Source organism: Trichomycterus rosablanca, chromosome 1 (genome assembly GCF_030014385.1).
Source record: "Trichomycterus rosablanca isolate fTriRos1 chromosome 1, fTriRos1.hap1, whole genome shotgun sequence".
NCBI classification, from domain to species: Eukaryota; Metazoa; Chordata; class Actinopteri; order Siluriformes; family Trichomycteridae; genus Trichomycterus; species Trichomycterus rosablanca.
Genome location: NC_085988.1, coordinates 37,708,755 through 37,731,675, shown reverse-complemented (window position 1 = coordinate 37,731,675; position 22,921 = coordinate 37,708,755). Strand labels below are relative to the sequence as shown.

Below are 22,921 nucleotides of genomic sequence, written 5' to 3'. Positions count from 1 at the left end.
TGTATTAGGCAGCAAGTGAACATTTTATCCTCAAAGTTGATGTGTTAGAAGCAGGAAAAATGCGCAAGCGTAAGGACTTGAGTGTGTTTGACAAGGGCCAAATTGTGATGGCCAGACGACTGGGTCAGAGCATCTCCAAAACTGCAGCTCTTGTGGGGTGTTGCCAGTCTGCAGTGTTCAGTATCTATCAAAAGTGGTCCAAGGAAGGAACAGTGGTAAACCGGCGACAGGGTCATGGGTGGCCAAGGCTCATTGATGCACGTGGGGAGCATCAACCCCTTAACGACGGGTCAGGGCTGTTTAGGCAGCAAAAGGGGGACCAACACAATATTAGGAAGGTGGTCATAATGTTATGCCTGATCGACATGCCACACTTTAAGTTTGATTTCTTATTTTAATATAGTAAATTGAGCAATTAAACAGTGACTCTGCATTATAATGCTCACTGTGTTTGTTCTCTGTAGAGAATGTGTTAATTTGTTTTTACCTAAAAATCAGCAAAACACTAAATTTAATACACTGGTAGAAGAAAATGCTTGCATGTGTAACCACAACAGAAAGCAGACCTGGATTTATTTGAGGCAGAGTTTCCATTCTAATGACTTTTGTTTATTGGGAATGCTACATTGCTGCATAATTTCCAAAATTAAGAAGGTATGCTTTTGATCTATAAATAATTCCTTCATGATTTATCTTGAATAGATTTAACATAAAACAAGATCAGATCAGATTAGCATGTTTTGCATTAACAGCTTTTTAAGAAACTATATTGCTGATTCCATCCTGTGTTTTTTCTGATTTATTCATCCTATTTGCACTGGAGGCCATGCTAAATTCCAGGCCACAGGTTCGTACAGATTTTTGTCATTTACATTAATATCACCCTACATTCATTGTCTTTTTTACCACCACTTTATCCTAGTCAGGGTCGCAGTGGGTCTGATTCATTGGGCAGAAAACACTCCTCTGGATAGGGAAGAAACACACACATTCACACTTTTTAGTAGCTCCAGTTGGCCTGACGGTATGTCTTTGGACTTGTGGGAGGAAACTGGAGCACACGGCAGAAACTCATGCAGACCCAAGAAGAACATACAGACTCCACACTGAAAGGAATCAAACCTAGACAATTCTTGCTGTGAGGAAAAAGTGCAACCCACTGCACCACTGCACCACCTACTCTATCTATAGAATAGTAGAGGTCAAAAGTTTAGACGTACACTATAAGTACACTATAAGGCCAAATATATGTGTAAACACATCCTCACTATTAAATGTTATAACCACACACAATGCAAACAGGTATCTACAATTAAATTTTTTTGGTCAAGGTGTCAGTTGGTCCGGTTACCTGGAATCACTGGATGCAATGCAAAAACCCCAGACAGGATGCCCTATCCATCGTGGGCCTCAGTCACCCCCCCCAAACAAAGTCAATCATGTCTGCATGTAGATGTCCCCCAATCCCCAGCCAATGGCACTGCTGTAAATTAGATCCTTAAATCCCATTCTTTGTCTGCATGGCAACAGTTTAGGGAAAGCCTTTCCTGTTCCAGCATGACTGTACCATGTGGATAGTGGACCTACAGTGGCTTACACAGAACCCAGACCTCAATCCCACTTGAACATTAGTGGGATAAATTGCTGAGCGTTCTCATCCAACATCATTGTCTGACCTCACAAATGCTCTTTTATGTAAATTAACACAAATCTTCACAGTTACAAGTTCTCATGTACCAGAAATCTTTAAAACAAGCTTGTGAACTATGGAATTATCTGGGGGTTTTTTTCTCTGCACTCTCTCTGAATTCTGCAAATGTGATCTGGTCTTCATTTACGGGAGAAAAAGACATTTATAACTGGAAGAATCCTCATTAGCTGCAATAATATTTCTTGTGGCTTTTGTTTAGACATGCACAATGATGTGAAAGAAACTTTAGACCATTCTAATATTTCTTATATGAACAACCTTCTTTAGCTCATACTACAGCATTTCAATTGTGTTGGACATGTTGACGATTAGACCAGATTTTATGAGCGTTTAAAGCAGAAATCTAGGTTTCAAAGTATTCAAATTTGTTTTCCTTGCAACTGTAGGTGAAAGAAAATGGCTACATGAATTATATCTGAGGAACCATCATAGAACACAAACAACCAGTGTTATGTGGAATTTGGAGCAGTACTGCTCAGTGAACCAAACATTCATGCTATTTCTCTCAGTAATTATCTTTGCCAAGTGACCCTCAAACATGTACAGCTTGCACATTGTGGAATGTGATTTTTTCCCCTCTTTTTGTTAAAGGTTTGTTAACTGATCCATGTGGGCATGACAATGATGGCTCTGAATGGGTTGCTTGTTGTGGCAGTGTTGGGGCTGGTTAGTGTCCAAGAGGTTCAGTTGAAGCAAGCCCATGCTCCTCTACTACCACATCATCCATTTATAGTGGTTTGGAATGCACCAACTAAATCTTGCCGTCTTCAATTTAAGGTGGTAAACAAATAATTTAACATGCAAAAATGCAATATAATATCATTTTTACCAGTGGTCTTAAAGATTTGGTCCACACTGTACATATTTTTTTATGTTGATTATTCATATTCACTATGTAGGTCAAACAAACAGATTATAGTCTGTCTTAACAAATTAATTAAAAGAAAAGTTGATTATGAATTGGACTTAACTAGATCCTTCATAATTCCTGCTTGCTTATATCTGAGTGTATTTTAAAAAAATCTTTGTGTCTTTTTTAAAGGTGGACCTGTACTTGAGTGTTTTCGACATTATCGCTGACGATAATGAGACACTGAGTGGCCAAAATGTCACTATTTTCTATCACAGAGACCTGGGTTACTACCCTTATTACACCGTTCCAGGAGTCCCCATCAATGGAGGCCTGCCTCAGAACCAGAGTCTGAGCAAACACCTTAATAAAGCTCAAGCAGACATAGACAAGCTTGTTCCATATAAAGACTTCCATGGTCTTGGTGTCATAGACTGGGAAAATTGGCGGCCCCAGTGGGTACGTAACTGGGGCTCCAAGAACATCTACCTGAACAAATCCAAGGAACTGGTGAAGAAGGCCCATCCAGGCTGGCCAAAGGGTAAAGTAGACAAGAAAGCTGAGGAAGACTTTGAGAAAGCTGGACAGGAATTTATGAATTCAACTCTATTTCTTGCAAAGACTCGCCGACCATGTGGCCTCTGGGGCTTTTATTTGTTTCCAGACTGTTATAACTACGATTACAAACAGCACCCTGAAAATTACACAGGAAAGTGCCCCAACATAGAGCATGTGCGAAATGACCACCTCATGTGGCTTTGGAGGGAAAGCACAGCACTTTATCCATCGATATACCTTGACTATGAGCTGAGGTCTTCACCCAATGCTGTTAAATTTGTACACTATCGTGTAAAGGAGGCCATACGGATTGCATCGATTGCCAGGAGTGACTACGCCCTACCTGTATTTGTGTACTCTAGGCCATTCTATGCCTACACCTTTGCTGTGCTATCTGAGGTAAGGGGTGTAAATAAGATACACCATATGGCAAAAAGTTCATAGACATCTGTTCTTATAATTGAGTTTAGGTGTTTCAGCCACATCTGTCGCTAAAATGTGTATAAACTCAATTATATAAAATAAATAATATGCTTTCAACTTTGCTCTTACCTGTTCCCTGCGTGGATGGCAGGTCCATACAGACATTGCTGAGTGAATTTGGTGTTGATGAACTCCATTACAAAGCATCCCTTAAACATATTTGAGATGAATTGAAAAACTGTTCACACAAGGAAGGAAGTCTGATCACACAAATACTCTTTTAACTGAATGGGTACAGATTCTCACAGACATTCTTTTCAAATTGCCATTTTTTCCTACAATATCATATTTCTGGTCCATTTCTGGTTCAGTACTGGTCCAGACAAAATAGTCTGTAAAATAACAGAGAGGTTTTGTTGAATAATTTATTTATTTCACTCCAGAACATCTTGAATATCTTAAATATGGTAAAAGACTCATCAGTCACAGATTAAGGAATGGAATGTTCCGGAGCAGGTGGTGCACAGGAACAATACTATTTTCTATTTGATTGGTCACTTTAGTACTAATGATATGTTTATACAGTTGACAGAGAACATTTGTGAACTTTGGCAACACATCATCTTTTTTCTTATAATATAACTGATTTATTTTCACTGTCCAGTCTGGAAGTATTGTGTAAAGGTTTTTTTTTTTTTTAAACCTGTACATTTTCATGTGTTATCAGGCATTGTCTAGTTACATCATCCAATTTCTGATGAAATGTCTTTAATCAAAGGCTAATAGTTCAGCAGTTCACTCTAGGCCACTATTGCTGAAATTCAGGTTCGAATTTCAGTGGTGCTATTGATCAGCTGCACGTCTACACAGACATAATCGGCTATGTCTGAGGGAGGATGGCTGCAGCCCTGTAATGGATCACAGCCTTGTCCTAGGTATTCCTGCCTTGCACCCAATATTTCCTGATAGAGACCCTCCACCATGCTTCACAGCTGTATTGAGGTTATGATGTTAAAGTACAGTGCTTTTTTTTCCCCAAGAGAGCATCAAAACATTGTCCCTAAAGCACTGTTTAACATTTAAAGTTAGTTTTTTGTGTTATTAGTTATTAGTAGTGGAATAACAAAAAGATTGTGCTTTCTACAGAGGGATCTAGTTCATACAATAGGGGAGAGTGCAGCGCTGGGAGCAGCAGGAGTAGTCCTGTGGGGTTCATCTGAGTATGCTCAATCCCAGGTACACACCATCCATATGATACACATTAGTGTGTGGAACATTCCTCGAATTCCACTAATTAAAGCTGGGTGATTTTTCACAGCAGGCTAGTTACAAACTCATTTAGCATGTCTTTGCTTTAGCATGTCTTTACTCATAAGAGGACCTGATGAGGTTTAGATTTTGTAAATAAACAACAGTACAAGGCCAAATAAATGTTTGTGCTTTCAAGGTATTTTTACTTTAGGGTTGTTTCAGCCAAAAGGCATTTAGCACAAATAGAGCAATTAGGATTAAGAATTTAGAAACTTATGAGACAGTTAGTGTTACTAGTGTTATTTGTTTTTAAACATAATTTATAATGAAATTTGTAATGAAGATGGCCAAAAATAGGCGATTTAGTTACACCCACTGCTAAAAAGGTTAATAAAAATAAATATATAAAATAAAACATTTTTCTAGCATGACATGACTGTACTTTGGGATTAATTAAAACTATCGAAAGCCTGGCCTTCCCATCTAACATCAGTGCCCATATCTCACAAATGCATTTTAGACTGAATGGACAACAATTCTTCCTGACACACTTAAAATTCTTGTGGAAAGCCTTCTTGTAAGAGTGAGGCTGATATAGCCACAAGAAGACCACGACTTCAAATTAATGCCCATGGTTTTGAAATGGGATGTTTAACAAGCTCATGGTCAGGTGTCCACATACTTTTGGCCACACAGTTTATAACTCATTTGATGCACCCTGCCCACATCGTAAAGTTGTACCTGCTTTTCAACACAGAAATGCATTAAAGACCAGTAATAGATTTATTGTTAATTACTTGGAATGGTCTGTATTCACCTTTTAGCAGTTTTGCAGGTTTTCACAGATTTACTTCAGACTTTGCAGTTTGTCATTATAACAAATATGTAATATTTTATCAGATTATGTGCTTCCACTTGGATATATACAGTTATGGTATCAAACAATTCTATTGACTTAAAACATGTAAGTTTACCTGCATCCTCACAGGTTGACAGAATAAAATATAAAAAAGTAATTATTTAAACAAAAAGCCAATTTTATGGATTTTTTATGGCACCATTTACTCCACTTTCACCCAAACTGACTGCAAGATGGCCTACTAAAGTTTTATTCATAACAAAATGTGCTGAAATAAAACTCCCTGTATAAAAAAGGATATTTATAGCATAGAAGTTAAGTTAGAAGAACTCTAACCCCTACACTTTAAATAAGTCAAGAAATGTACCATTCTGTCCTTAAGAAATGCTGAATTTCTAAATTATTTTCAAAAAATATTATACACTTTAAAAGTGTTACTGCAGTCACTGAAAAAGCAAAAATTGCACTGGGTGTTTTGTGAATTTTTTGTTTTCTTCTGAATTTATTATTTAATTTACCGTCATAGACAAAATTAGAAAAACATTATGGAAAACATAATCATCACTTAAACATTTTGTGTGGCATGGTGGCACAGCTGGCATAGTGGATAACACACAGCAACCTGGGTTTTAAGTATCGGATTTTGAACCATGCCTTCAGTTACTGTATGTTAGGATACAGACATATTTTTTTTACCATTTAAAAACATGCTCCAACAGTCACTGCACTTCTTTCTGTAAATGCACCACTTCTGCAAATTATAAATGCTTTGGTATTCACATGTTTATTTTTCAATTTGACCTGGAACAACACACAAAAGATGAGAAAAAAGTCAAATATATCATATCATTCCCAACAGAACTTTACAAATTGACTGGACAAAATGATTGGCACTTCAAATTTGGTAGCACACTCTTTGGAAACAAGCATTTCCTACATAAATAAAATCAATCTTTTTCTTTAAGCATGAATGAGCTTTTTTCACCTCTTTACTTTTTTATAACCATCTGCTCCCGGTCTCTCAGATTTGCACCGTGCTTTCTCTCAATGTTTTGAGATCTTTTGACAGGTGTTCGATGGGATTTAGATTTGTAATTATTCCTGGCTACTTCAAAACTCTTCAGCACTTCTTCACTATTCATCTGCCCGCAGGACATTATCCAGATGGATGGTGGCCTCCTTATGTAGGTTCTGGCAAATTCTTGTCTGGCATTTCTATGTCTGTGCCAGCAGTGGTCTCCTCTGGGTCTCCTAATACAATGTCCTGTATTTTTGTGATGATGAATAGTGTGAGCTGACACTGTTATACTCTGTATCTGCAGTTCAGCTTGAAGATGTTTGGAAGTTGATTGAAATTCTTTATTCACTGTTTGAATAATCCTTCACTGCAATCTTCCATCAGTTTTTCTCCTCCAAGGTCAGCCACAGCGCAATGGGCTGTAAACTTTTTAATGACATTGCTCACAGTGGAAACAAGAACATTGCGTTCTGTGGAGATGGACTTGTACCCTTGAAACAAATGGTCTTGTAAAATGTTCTTTTGAATTAAAGCCATATGTACCAACATTAGCGGTCCAAAAAAAGTTGACCTGTCAACATAAATGCAGTCATTTAAAAAAAGAAGTAAGAAACATGGATAGGATTAAAGGCACGTTTTCCTGATACTTGGTTGCTTAACCTTTAACAACAATGGCCTCTAACTGTTTTTGTAGCCATTGGTGAGTTTTTTGCTCCTGCCTACTGGTGGTTTCTTCCACCCTTCCACTGCACTCACAAGCTCCTGAATGTTTGCATGGTTCATTTCACAATAGTGAATTTCAGGTCTCTCCATGGAGAGATCAAGTCTCATTGCTGGTCAGTTTAAAAGAGCGCATTTTTTCCTTTCTCAACCATACTCATGTACTTTTATCCTGCTTTTTGTTCAATTTTGTTTTCTTAAACTTGGGATCACATTTGACTCAAAAATGCTCTATTTCATTGTTCCTGTATCATGTTATCGGCCTCTAGTTCCAGATGCAGCAAAGCAGCCCCATAACATTATGGATCCTCCACTGTGTTTCACTGTAGGTCGGATGCACTTTTTATAGGTTTTATTTTGCTGTCTACAAACATAACGTTGGTACATTGCCAAAAAGTTATAGTTTGGTTTGATCCATCCATAAAACATTGGGATTTGTCTATGTATGTTTTGGCTCTTTTTTATGTATTTCCTTAAGTTTTGTAAAGTGTGCAGCATATAATACTGCTTAAAACTATCACAAAAGTTCTTCAATTGTTGTATGTGGTTTCATTACCACATTTTAAAACCATTTTTCATAGGGTCATCTCATCAATTTTCCTCTTTTCACCACATCCTGGAAGGTTCTTGACTATTCCAAGAGTAGTTCTTGATAACATTTCGAACTGTTAAAGCCGGGATACTGAGAGGTGCCAATATTTTTGGTCATGACAGTGTGTGACACCCTGTCCAGAGTATATTTTCACTTTGTGTTTAAAGCTAGCACTATTGCCATTGGGTTAAACAAATGAAAAAAATAAAGTAATTGTGAGCTTGGTGGATGTTAAAAGGGAAAAAAAACACTTCTAACAATATAAAACTGAATATTTAGTCATGTGTTGTTCCTCATATGTTTAGTCCTTGTGTGCCCACAACAATAACCTTCCATCTGTCTATGGAAAGCTTAATCACTTGTCTCTTGACTCATGTCTTTGCAGAAAAACTGTCTAAGAGTGAAAAAGTACATTGACGGCCCACTGGGCCATTATGTCATCAATGTTACCTCTGCAGCCAAGCTGTGCAGCAAGGCCCTGTGCAAGAAAAATGGAAAATGTGTGCGTAATGGTCTGAATTCTGGCACTTACCTTCACCTAAACCCTAATTTCTTTAGCATTCACCTCAACCATGGACATATCGGGCCACGTTTCCATGTGAACGGCCATTTAAACAAACAAGACATTCTGGACATGAAGCAAAAGTTCATTTGCCATTGCTACCAGGGTTGGACAGGCATGTACTGTGAAGTGCCGCAGCAGGAACACCCTCAGACTGTCCAGCTCAACAACCTCTGGGAGATGCTTGTCGTTCTGTCCTCTCATTTTGCTTGTCTGTCCATCTTCATGTTCCTGATCCTATGTCTCATTATAAAGTGTCTCATCCTATAAGCAGAAGCATGTTTTGCTAAAAAGTCATAACATTATAATGTGAAAATACATTGCAAATGTAATTTGTAATTTGATGACCTAGTGATAAAGCCAGTTCTAACAATTTATGAATGAGTAAATGTTAGGGTTTTTATTTAAATTTTAATTACTTAAATATTTTGTATGCAAATTTTGTATTGCCACCAGCCAACATTTACAATTAATTTTCATAAAACATGAAAATTGCCGCAGTTATAGGCAAAACCTCAGGCAATATATCATTTGAATGCTTTTGTTATGACAGACCTGCCTGTAGTAAGTGAATTGAATTATACATCTCTTACAGTGATTAACATATCATCAAGTACATCAGTTTTATTATGTATTATTTGCCTCAAAAAATGCCCTCTACAAGTTTGCTTATTATCTTTACACAGCTAACTGTGAAAAACTAGTAATAAACCAAGTGATTTTTTCACAAATTTTATGTAAATTATTTGCTGCCTCAATGTAATGCTGTAAAACAGTGTTATTGCATAAAGTGTACTTTTATTTTGCTTGATTTCTTACTTTGTCATTAATGTTTTGATTTCAGTACCTTTGCATTAGTATTTGTTAGGGTATACACGACTGGTGAACCAAGGCCCAGTATCCAGATGCACATGCACTAATCATAAAAAAATCTCATAAAGAAAACATATTGTAGCATTACGTTCTCAATACAGACATTTTATGAATGTAACAGTATAGTGCTGTGAAACAATATTTGCCCCTCTCTTAGTTTTTTCTGTTTTTCCATATTGATTGAGATCAGCAAACTACTTTTAATATTAGACAAATACAACCCAATTAGTGTAAAATACTTTTTAAAAAATTCTTCATTTATTAAAGGAAAAATGCAGTTTGACCTTTTTGGCCCTGTGTGAAAAAGTAATTGCTCTCTTAGCTACTAAATCCACCAGTTCACCAAATTCAGCTGACAATTGGGTTCAATTTCACCAGTCACACTCAGTCATGATTACTGCCAATCCTGTTTAATTTAAACATCAATTAAATAGAACCTATCTAACATTGTGAATCGGGCTAGAAGGTCTCAAAGATCAACACATGATGCCACCATACTCTAAAGAGATTCAAATACAGATGTGAAACAAGGTCATTAAAGTCCTCTACCAAATTAGAAAGGGTTACAAAGCCATTACTAAGCATTACTAAGACTCTGTGACTCCACCAAACCACAGTGAGAGTCATTATCCACAAATGGAGAAAATTTGAAACAGTGGTGAACCTTCTCAGGAGTGGCATTTAGATGACATCTAGTTGACCCACAAGACGTTTAGTATAATTTTCTCTGGGCTGATAGTGGAAAGGAATGGGCCATAGTTTCTCATTTAGCAAAAAAAGAGCAATGTTTCTCAATTGACTTTTGCTAGAATTTAGGGGATTTCAGCATCCATGGTCCATAACATTATGAACTGAAGAAAATATTGAACATAAATTACAAAAACAATTACGATTATTTAAAAAGTGCTTCCACAAGTACAACAATTGGTGTTAATTGGTGTCCCAACTTCTCTGGATAGTAGTGCAACCATCAAATATAGAATGAGAATATCTAAAAAAAATAAAAAATAAAATAAAAATTTTTTTTTTTCATTGCTAGCTAATTGTATTTACATTTTTCTCACAGTTCCAACTTTTTTTTAATGTGGTTGTAATCAAATGCAGTAATAATATGCACAAACTAGGTGTGGGGCTGAATGAATGTTAGGACCATTATCCAATGGAATTCTGTATTCCAGTCCTCACCTCTAAAGCAAGATCTGGACAAGACTGGAACATTGATTTGTGTTTGTATCATTTACTGGTTTGAAGCTGTAAAGTCATGCATACTGACACGCACCCAACATTTGTTAATGTAGAGCAGAACACTTCCAGAAACCTAGAAATGGGATACGAAGACCAACAGATTCCTGAAGTTTATTGGGTTGGCATGAACATATCCAACGAAAGCAAAAGCAGACTTCTTACTGGGAAATGGAAAGGAGGAAAACACCTTAACAAGAAACAGAGTGAACTCAGATCATTGCTCTCCAGAGGGGCACATTAAAGAGCTTAGACACCTGCTTATATGTGGGTAGTAGTGGGGTGGGAATGGCAAACATATGTTCTATGAATGATTATATATATATATATATATATATATATATATATATATATATATATATATATATATATATATATATATATATATACTGTATATATATACTGTATATATATATATATATATATATATATATATATATATATATATATACAGTGTATCACAAAAGTGAGTACACCCCTCACATTTCTGCAAATATTTTATTATATCTTTTCATGGGACAACACTATAGAAATAAAACTTGGATATAATTTAGAGTAGTCAGTGTACAACTTGTATAGCAGTGTAGATTTACTGTCTTCTGAAAATAACTCAACACACAGCCATTAATGTCTAAATAGCTGGCAACATAAGTGAGTACACCCCACAGTGAACATGTCCAAATTGTGCCCAAAGTGTCAATATTTTGTGTGACCACCATTATTATCCAGCACTGCCTTAACCCTCCTGGGCATGGAATTCACCAAAGCTGCACAGGTTGCTACTGGAATCCTCTTCCACTCCTCCATGATGACATCACGGAGCTGGTGGATGTTAGACACCTTGAACTCCTCCACCTTCCACTTGAGGATGCGCCACAGGTGCTCAATTGGGTTTAGTCCATCACCTTTACCTTCAGCTTCCTCAGCAAGGCAGTTGTCATCTTGGAGGTTGTGTTTGGGGTCGTTATCCTGTTGGAAAACTGCCATGAGACCCAGTTTTCGAAGGGAGGGGATCATGCTCTGTTTCAGAATGTCACAGTACATGTTGGAATTCATGTTTCCCTCAATGAACTGCAGCTCCCCAGTGCCAGCAACACTCATGCGGCCCAAGACCATGATGCTACCACCACCATGCTTGACTGTAGGCAAGATACAGTTGTCTTGGTACTTCTCACCAGGGCGCCGCCACACATGCTGGACACCATCTGAGCCAAACAAGTTTATCTTGGTCTCGTCAGACCACAGGGCATTCCAGTAATCCATGTTCTTGGACTGCTTGTCTTCAGCAAACTGTTTGCGGGCTTTCTTGTGCGTCAGCTTCCTTCTGGGATGACGACCATGCAGACCGAGTTGATGCAGTGTGCGGCGTATGGTCTGAGCACTGACAGGCTGACCTCCCACGTCTTCAACCTCTGCAGCAATGCTGGCAGCACTCTTGTGTCTATTTTTTAAAGCCAACCTCTGGATATGACGCCAAACACGTGGACTCAACTTCTTTGGTCGACCCTGGCGAAACCTGTTCCGAGTGGAACCTGTCCTGGAAAACCGCTGTATGACCTTGGCCACCATGCTGTAGCTCAGTTTCAGGGTGTTAGCAATCTTCTTATAGCCCAGGCCATCTTTGTGGAGAGCAACAATTCTATTTCTCACATCCTCAGAGAGTTCTTTGCTATGAAGTGCCATGTTAAATATCCAGTGGCCAGTATGAGAGAATTGTACTCAAAACACCAAATTTAACAGCCCTGCTCCCCATTTACACCTGGGACCTTGACACATGACACCAGGGAGGGACAACGACACATTTGGGCACAATTTGGACATGTTCACTGTGGGGTGTACTCACTTATGTTGCCAGCTATTTAGACATTAATGGCTGTGTGTTGTTATTTTCAGAAGACATATATCCAAGTTTCATGTCTATAGTGTTGTCCCATGAATAGATATAATGAAATATTTGCAGAAATGTAAGGGGTGTACTCACTTTTGTGATACACTGTATATATATACAGTATATACTATATATATATATATATATATATATATATATACATACACTGATCAGCCATAATATTAAAACCACCTCCTTGTTTCTACACTCACTGTCCATTTTATCAGCTCCACTTACCATATAGGAGCACTTTGTAGTTCTACAATTACTGACTGTAGTCCATCTGTTTCTCTACATACTTTTTTTAACCTGCTTTCACTCTGTTCTTCAATGGTCAGGACCCCCACAGGACCACTACAGAGTAGGTATTATTTAGGTGGTGGATCATTCTCAGCAATAAAGTGACACTGACATGGTGGTGGTGTTTTAGTGTGTGTTGTGCTAGTATGAGTGGATCAGACACAGCAGCGCTGCTGGAGTTTTTAAATACCGTGTCCACTCACTGTCCACTCTATTAGACACTCCTACCTAGTTGGTCCACCTTGGTCATCTATTGCTGCTGTTTGAGTTGGTCATCTTCTAGACCTTCATCAGTGGTCACAGGACGCTGCCCACGGGGCACTGTTGGCTGGATATTTTTTGGTTGGTGGACTATTCTCAGTCCACCAGTGACAGTGAGGTGTTTAAAAGCTCCATAAGCATTGCTGTGTCTTATCCACTCATACCAGCACAACACACACTAACACACTAACACACCACCACCATGTCAGTGTCACTGCAGTGCTGAGAATGATCCACCACCTAAATAATATCTGCTCTGTAGTGGTCCTGTGGGGGTCCTGACCATTGAATAACAGCATGAAAGGGGGATAATAAAGCATGTAGAGAAACAGATGGACTACAGTCATTTATTGTAGAACAACAAATTGCTTCTATATGATAAGTGGAGCTGATATCTATCTATCTATCTATCCATCCATCCATCCATCCATCCATCCATCCATCCATCCATCCATCCATCCATCCATCCATCTATTTATCTATATATTGTATAAAAGAACTCAAAGCCTTAAAGGTTTTTATGGACAAAGAGTTTTGTGTTCCAATTACACAGTTCAGGACAGCAAACCATAAGCTTCTTGGACGCCCCAGTGCAAAACTTATGTTCTTTTATTTAGTTAATTTCTATGGTTTCAAAATGCAGCTTTCAATTACAGCCTTAATTCTTTAGAGAAGGCTTTAGACAAGATTTTGGATTGTGTCAGTGGAAATTAGTGCCAATTCAGTCCAGCATTGGTGAAGTTGGGCATTTTAACGCTCTGTGAATTATTTTAGTTTTTCATAATAATAGTAATTATTGACATTATGCTTCAATTAGTACTTTAGTAAATGTGCTTTTGTGCTTTGTCAGTGACTTGTAACAGTAAAACACACTTAAATGTTTATTTAGATGCTTGTCTGTTTTGTATACTTAATTCTAGCTTCAGACCCCACGATTTATTGTTAGTTTTTCAGTAACTTAAGGACAGCAATAGCTGTAATGTTAGAAAACAGCCATTTTGAAAGGTTAAAACATAAATCAAGAGCAGCAGCATTTGGACGCTAATGATATGATGTGAAAGAACAGAATAACATTTTACTAATTTTTAAGTACATCTTACGTAACAAATGGCACCAGTTGGTGAAGTGCATGACTTTCTTCTCTCAGATTATGCAACACATAATTCTTTAGTTACAAACACATCAGGGCATGCTATTCCATAGGTTTAAACTGAAATATTATAATTAGCACAATGCCTCTGATTTAAATGTGGGTTTGAAATGAAGAGATATGGAAATTACAGAGGTTTACCATCTGATCTTTCCAACAATTCTTGCATCAACTAACAGTTTACTTTCCCTCACACTCTAACCACTAATAGCAGGTTCTCAGAGTCAAAGCAAGATGCAGATCTTCTGTTCCACTCATACGGGTTTTGGAAAAGACATTGTTACATTCACGGTGCAGTCCTTACTGTAGCAATGATTAGCAAATTCTGGTTAACCTGTATTGAAAGACAAATGGATATCAAATATGACTATGACACATTTCAAAAACAGGAAGATGACCAATGTGTTACATTCCATGTATTTTTAACATTATTTTGTAATCATTTTGCAACTGATGACACCAAATGTTGCACACTAAATAATTCTTTCCCCCAATTCTTCAAAAGTTCAGAGGCTCTGTTTTCGTTTATAATGCATATGATGCATCACACATTTTCAATAGAAGACATATGGAGACAGGTATCATAATAAAGAGGCTCTTCAGTATGACCATTCTACTTTCAAGTTTTGTCTACAGGCTTGATTTTTTACACATCAGAAATAGATGTGACTGCAATACCTGAATAATTTTCCAAATGTTGGGGTTTTCACCTACTCCTGGCCATAAAGTGTAACTTATTTTAGCTAGGACACAAGTTAAACACATCACTTACACGTTAAGGTTTTTTCTTGTTCTCAGCTGGTATGGGGCATCTTTATCATTTTATACTTTTTGCTTATGAATATACTTAGATGCTATTGTGCTCCATGTCCAGCTGTTCTTGTTATGAATTTCAAAAAAAAAATTGTCAGATATTTTACTAGTGTTTATTTTTTCCTTTTGTGAATTGTGAATTTAATATTACTCATTATAGTCAGTTCAATAATGATATACTAATAATGAAAATGCACATGTCTTTCGTTTCTTTGTTTCTTGTAAAAATACAATACAAATGTAAAGACTGTTAAACCATAATTAAATAATGGTTGATTTAATTATGGTTAAGCAAATATATGCTTCTGATGAAGGCCCAGTCAGGTGCTAGCCTGTTTCATGGTGCTGGAATCAAACTTTTAAATTAAACTAATTTGTTTTGGACATGGCTATATACTACATGATCATAACCATATGTATTTAATAGGGTGTTGTCTTTTGATTGCATGTTATAAAACCAATAAAGAAGCATTTCATTTACTGAAAGTTAAACAGTTTTATTTACAACAATTCCTAATTGTTTCATCTTTGTTACATCACGCATCACAGACCATATCTTTGACATGAATGTGCATGTTTTAGTTATTTTTTACTGACACCCAAACAGTGCATTCCAGCACTCCTTATACAGATAATCTTATGACTTGGACTTCATGATCGCCAGTCTGGAATAGCAGACAGATGACAGAAACATTAAGTTGCAATAAATGTCTTTTTCTTTTGATGCAATGACTGTGGATTGGAAATTGCATGGATGTTGATGGGCATTGATGTGGCAAACACTTTACATAGAAGCTGACAAGATGTGTATGGTTCTGTCGGAATAGGAGAAAAGGATCTCTGCTGGTGATCTTGGTAGGTGGAGTTTTGTTCTCTTTTTATCTTAAGCCTTCTGCTGCACATTTCATGCAACATGATGGCTTGTGTTAAAGAGCACTCATAGGTGGCGCACAGGTGGTGCAGCGGGATATTACACTAGTGCACCAGCGCTGGGATTCTGAACTCTACGAGTTCTCAGGTCTGCTACCAGTTGGCTGGGCGCACCCTAGCAGTCACAAATGGCAGTGCCTGTAGCAGACAAAATTGGCCACTTATCTGCTGGGTGAGAAAAGACCGGACTAAAAGGGGGTGGGGTCTATGAAGCAGTGTTAGTGACCCTGGTTAGTAGTCTTGTAGTGGAGGAATGTAAAGGTTAGTCAGCGATGCTTTTAAGAGTGGCTTCACATGCACATCCACCAAAGTAAAAAAAAGAAGGGTGAATAAGAAGGGGTCCATGGACTGTGAGTCAAAGCGAGTGTGTGTCAGGTAAATAAACCCTCCTCGGATGCGATTGGGGTCTCCAGCAGCGAGGACTAATTGGCTATGCTAAATTGGGAGAAATTGTCTAAATAAAATAGTAAAAAAGGACACTTATAGGTCAAACAATGAGCCATTCTTTCTGTGACCTTCTTTCACCTTTACTGAGTAGGTATCATCTGCAATGTACTGTGAAATGAATAAATGATAATAATAATAATCATTATCATCAGTAACCTAAACATCCTGAATGATTACATGGACTATTAATGAATGACTTCAATAATCTAGACTTACCCATGGCTGAAAGATGAAACTCCCTTCGAGAATGATTTATATTGATGCTAAACCTAATTTACAGCAAAACCATTTTCATCAGCAATAAACTTAAACAGATGTCTGTGAGTTCCAGTAAGAGATTCAAATCGCAAAGAGACTAAAAACGTACAAAAACACATTAGTTTGGAAGAATTGCTGTATGTATAACCCAGGTTTAGATCATGTTTAGCAGTGAGAAAGTGTAATTCTATCTTGGTTTGAAATGTAGAAAAATGTCCCATCTGAAGCAACAAACCAAATCCTGCATGATGCTGCAAACTTGAAAAGAGCCTTTACTCAACACTGGGGCACATGGCCCAGCCTGTGGTTTTATGAAACAGACCTCCCACCTTGTGTGATGAAATGTGGTTAAAGGCAATGGGACATGAGATGCTTAACATCCACACCACCACCTACAGTACCAATAACAATAATACGGAAAGCTGGCAGATGTCACTGGTATGAGACTTGTAGGAGCTCTGATGTTGCAATTAATTGCAAAAACATTCACAAAGTAGCTGAACTCACACTTTTACTCTAGGCTGTTTCTCTCAGTACATGCATGAACCCTGGAAAATGTTAGCATTGCATTTTAAAATGTTCAGGTGTGTCACATAAACTTGTTGCAAATTGCTGCTCACTGAACGTAGTAGTCAACTTGGCTGGTGAAAAGCCTGTAATTTACAGACATACTTATAAAAAACACATAGGACTAAACGAGAGTACACTACAAGATCATTAGACAGTTCATTCCACTGGATACTGAAATTTTACCTGTCAGCATAACATTTCCCTGCTAGCAAATTGCCCTTAAAGCAATAGGTACACTGTGTTTATCACACTACATTGTTGTATTCTGACAACACCAATTTTTACATGCAATTACCTTTATTCACTTGAAGCAGCAGCTGCTATTTATTAAATATAAAGCTAGCTGAAAGAAAAGAGGACATATGCTGTGTTTTGTCCAATATATGAAACAAATAGTGGGCAGCACAGTGGCTTAGTGGGTAACACTGTCACCTCACAGCAAGGTGAAGTGCTATGGGTCCCTTTTGTGTGGAGTTTACATGTTTTCCCGGTGTCCGTGTGGGTTTCCTCCAGGAGCTCCGGTTTCCTCCCACAGTCCAAAGACATGCAGTCAGGTCACAACTGGAGCTATTAAAATTGCCCTGGGTGTGCATTCGAGGAGGGTATATTGCTGCTTACGCCTCCTCCAATGTGTGCACAGTCCTAGCGGACCCCTTCTTTTCACCCATGCTTACTGCACAGGCGCCTCCATCTGCCAACCAGGGTCCTTGCACAGCGTTTAAAGACCCCACCCATAGTCTGGTCATCCCGCCCTAGCAGACATGGTGGCAAATTAGCGTCTGCTGCAGGCACTGCCAATTATGCCTGCTAGATGGTGCCCAGCCGACTGGTGGCAATGGCGAGTTTCGAACCGAGGTGTTCAGAATCTCTGCGCTGGTGTGCTAGTGAAATATCCCGCTGCGCCACCTAGGCACCTTATTATATATTATTTTGAGGAAATTGCACCAGCAAGTAAAAGCAAGTATGCATTAAAGTAGACGAGAATGCAATATACACTATATAGTATAAGTATGCACTATGGTAGTATGGAGTATTGCCATTTTAAGCAATTGTCAGAAAATTGCTACAAGGTCCAGACTGAGCAGACAGTGTAGTTTCTTTAACAATCCAGAGACTCGGTCAACATGTAGTGAACCCTACTGTCAACATGAAATCTTTAAAGTAAAACAGAACCAAGCAGAAGTGGTTTTGCAAAGAAGCATAACAGGAAACCGGATTGAGTTTAAAAGCATAGCAGTTACAAATCTTATCCAAATAATATCTGTCTACAGCTTTGTTTCCACCAGAAAACATAGAAAGAGCTAATTATTTCCTTATGAGACTCCAAAAGAGCTTTGGTCAATATAGTCTGCTGGTTGCACCTCAAATATACATCTGCCTTTTACCCCAGGGTTCCCAAAGCGTAAGGGAAAGATCCAAAGCAGCGAGCCAATACAACTATCCCACTCCTTTTACTGTGGGAATGTGGTTTTCTACTAAAGCTCTCCTACCCCCTCTCCTGCTCACCCACTTCTCCCATTGGAACAACATGTCTCCATACTGGCTGCACGCAGAAGACTGGAATGTAGGAGATGCTTCCAGCACCTCATTGATCACACTCAGCACAGTGCTGCTGCCGGACCTGAACGAGACAATTATGTGTTTTAATTAGATAAGCTTTTTGAAAATACTCTATCTACACCGTTTTAGGAATACAATTCTCTTCAAAGATTTTGGATCAAGTCAGGGCTATGTGCAGGCCGGTCAGAGTCCTCCACACCAAACTCAGCATTCTATTTAATACCAAGTGATAGCAATTGATGCTGTAGCAATATGATTTCCCTTTAGCGAAACTATTGCCCAATCTAATCCATGAAAACAGTGCAGAAAAATGGCATTATACATCATTCATTCAACATGGGGTTAAACTGCAAAGTCCAAAGATTGTGATTTACATCACTCCAGCATGGTACAGGATTGAGCTTGTGTGTAAATGCTTGGAAGCTTTTATAAGCTAATCCATACAACTTCAGAGAAACTGTTCTTGTGCCTACATTGTTAACAGATGCAGTTTGTTACTTGATAAAGATACTTGTGGGCATTCGTTTTAAAATATCTGGGTGGAGTTTGCATGTTCTCCATGTGTCCATGTGGCTTTCCTCTGCGTGCTCCGGTTTCTTCCCTCAGTCCAAAGACATACAGTCAGATTAATTGAAGTTATTGAAAGCCCCCCTTGGTATGAGAGTGTGTATCTGTGTGTGTGTGTGTGTGTGTGTGTGTATGTGTTTGCCCTGTGATGGACTGACAAATTGTCCAGGGTGTTTCCTGCCTTTCGCCCAATGAATCGGATCCACTGTGACCCTAAATAGGAGAACGCCATGGTAAATAAGACAGTAAATATATAATTATAATTACTCACTCATTCACTTTCTTAAACGCTTATCTAATTAGGGTCGCAGGGCGCTGGAGCCTATCCTAGCTTTTCAATGGGCGCAAGGCACACAGTAACACCCTGGACGGGGCGCCAGTCCATCGCAGGGCAGACACACATACACACACACTTACACACATACACTCACCAATTTACCTATAGGGCAATTCAGTGTCTCCAATTAACCTAACTGCATGTTTTTCGGACTGTGAGAGGAAACCGGAGCTCCCGGAGAAAACCCACACAGACACGGGGAGAACATGCAAACTCAGCACAGAAAGGACCCAGGACCTACTTGCTGTGAGGTGACAGTGCTACTCACAGAGCCATCGTACCACCCTAATAATAATAATAATAATAATAATAATAATAATAATAATAATTATTATTATTATTATTAGTATCATTATCTTTCAATGGATTGGCGTCCTGTCTGAGTTGTGCTACTGTACTGCGGAAAGTGTTTTCAAGAAAACTGGACCCACCGTGACCCTGACCATGATAAGGCTGTGGTAAAACATGAAAATGCAATGAAAAATGAAATTATTATCATCCTTATCATCATCATCATTCTTACTGTATAATCGATTATATATTTTTTTATTTCTGTACACCTGGGACCCTAACCCTTAAGTTGCAGTCAAGACTTTGACAGACCAACAACCTGAAATATACTTTTAAATGATTTTGTTTATATTTATTTACTTTATTGATCAAAATACTATCTAGGCTGAGTCCTCTCAAAGTTTCTTCCTCACAACATGTAGGAAGTTCTTGGACTTCAGACAGTTTTGGACCTGGATCTTTGTAAAGCTGCTTTGTGACAGCTTTGTAAAGTAGTATGCACATATTTTTTTCACTTGACTTTGAATTGATATCCACTCTACTTAGCCCATAATTAAGATAAGAAATTCTTGCACATTAGAGGTGAATCTGCACTGCAGGACTCCAACGCTGCACAATAACACCTCTGCAAGTATTGTTTTGCTCTAGCTTAATTACATGCTTGAAATACATTTCTGACTAACGTCTAGTCTGCTGCCACAGCAGGCTGTGACTAACAGGGCAAAAGCAGACAATGAAAGGCCAGAAGGAAAGCGAGGATCTTCCTATGGAGCCTGTACACATATAATGCTTTGCCTGACAGTTTTTTAGCAGTGGAGGTGGTTGGAGTACACCAAACTACTGAGCTTTGCTTGTGTGGACTGAGGGGAAGAGATGAGTAACACATGGTCGATCTGCATGATTACTACAGGGAGAACACACACACACACACACATACACACATACACACAGTCAATGAGATTTGGAGTTCATGCTTAGTCCTTGCCTCCCTCTTTTCCTTCTCATCAATGCCAATGGCAGTGTTGTGGCTCCCTGGTTGAGACTCAGTGGTTGTTTTCTCCTCCCTCTCAGGAAACTCTCTTTTTTACTCGCCCATTCTCTGCCTCTGTTTATAAAAGTGGTGCATGGGTTGTGAAACATACAGAAAGTATGCTAGCATTCAGGAGACACATAGAGGGCCATGATACATGTGCCCAGAGCAGTGGTACTAAACGGGCATTGCAGAAACTTCAGGTGAGTACACATGCACATGCAGATTATTACATAAGCTATTGTGTTCATATTGAACTTGTGATGTGTGCTATTACCATGCAGAATGAAGAAAATTACTTCATATACTTGAGAACTACCTGTTTGTGCTTTTACAATCTCACTACAATATTTATGCAATGCAAATCTTAAAAGTTACTCACTTTTGTACTATGTAATTTTGTTATTTTTTTATCTTAAACTTTCCCCAAACTAAATGCTAGTAAATGACTAAAGGCAACCTATGATTAGTGCTGAAGACTCCTTCAGGTGGCTGACATAAAAAGGCATGAAAAGGAGACAATGTATATTTTCAGAGTCTGCAGAGCTTTATATAAGACATAACCAGATGAGACAGAAAATCTCTCATTATATGGGTTTTCCATGCTAAGCTCTTAAGATTACACAATGGCAGGATAAAATAGTACAAAGACCACATTTAGGGCTTTAGTGACTGACTGGGGTTGTCAGAAGTAAAATGTTCCAAAAGGAAATTGAAAACAATGAAACAAAATTATGTATTCATTAGGGGATACACTGGACATTCCAGGATGCCAAGCTCTGTAAATGTATGGTCACGTATCAACAAAAAGGCGTGTACATTTTTAAGTTAAGATAAAGTAATCCAACATAAAGATCCTCTTATGTCCCCATTAGTTTTGTGTTGTAGCTGAACAGACAGTTTTAATATTAACTCAACATATAAAGATGATGTAACTATTTTTCAAAACTTTAGCTCCTTTAACTGATTTTATCTTCCATCCTTACCAGCAGGCATCAGGTTAAAAACAAGATCCCGACTCCTTGATACAAGCCATGTCAGACCAAAACATGACCTCAGATTAACTCAAGAAGGAAGTGTGATTTCACTACACTATGATTAGGGCGCTGAATGCGCCAACCATTAACTTCATACGTAAATAAACAATTCAAAGGCATTACTACGTAACCCTAAGAATCTAAGAATATCTTACAGTCTTAAAGACTTTATTTAAAGACAATCTCTGTACTATACCTGTGCAATAATGATTCAAGTCCCACTTTAGAACTTTATGACCCAAAATTGTAAGACATACCTTTTTTTTAACTTTAGAACTGTACATTTACTGAATTTACTGTATTGGAACTAAAAGCTTTATGCAGTATAACTCTAAGAAGTTGCATGATTCATACACTTTTTTGTTGTGAAACCTTTCCAAAGCTAAATGTTGGTAAATGACTAAACACAACCTCTGATTAGTGACTTTCAGACATACTTCAGACAGATATAAAGGTATAAAGAAGTAGACAAGACAGAGCCAGACAAGACAGAAAATATCTCATTATGTGAGTTTTCTTTGTGAAGATCTCAGCTTACATGACATTTAAACATAAATGCAATATAAAAAGCCGAAGTCAGGGCTTTAGTGATGGATTGTGGTTGTTACTAAGTTGGAAAACATCTTCTAAACATTAAATGACATTAAATCTAATTAAATCTAATTATTCTGTTTATTTAGAAAATACATAGTAAAAATGTACAGCCAACATTTCTAAGCTCTGTAAACTTCATCAACAAAAACAGATTGCTAATGTACAGATGAAGTAGTTCTAAAAAAGGAACGTCTTTTTCATAATACACATTTTACATTTACATTTTCGG

The 22,921-nt window shown here is 38.0% G+C and overlaps 1 protein-coding gene across 1 annotated transcript; it reads left to right on the top strand.

Moving 5' to 3' along the window:
- The first annotated feature begins 2,335 nt into the window (after positions 1 to 2,335).
- Positions 2,336 to 8,814, top strand: hyal6 (hyaluronoglucosaminidase 6). Its single transcript, XM_063002479.1, has 4 exons — positions 2,336 to 2,488; positions 2,754 to 3,518; positions 4,689 to 4,778; positions 8,368 to 8,814. Exons 1-4 carry the CDS (start codon positions 2,336 to 2,338, stop codon positions 8,812 to 8,814), a joined length of 1,455 nt encoding a protein of 484 aa, XP_062858549.1.
- Positions 8,815 to 22,921: the final 14,107 nt, after the last annotated feature.

Bases quoted from the DNA above. Each gene is read 5' to 3' on its own strand.
- hyal6 (XM_063002479.1), top strand. From the start codon at position 2,336: ATGGCTCTGAATGGGTTGCTTGTTGTGGCAGTGTTGGGGCTGGTTAGT. The intron at 3,519-4,688 runs GTAAGGGGTGTA...TGCTTTCTACAG, and splicing joins CCTTTGCTGTGCTATCTGAG to AGGGATCTAGTTCATACAAT. The intron at 4,779-8,367 runs GTACACACCATC...ATGTCTTTGCAG, and splicing joins CTGAGTATGCTCAATCCCAG to AAAAACTGTCTAAGAGTGAA.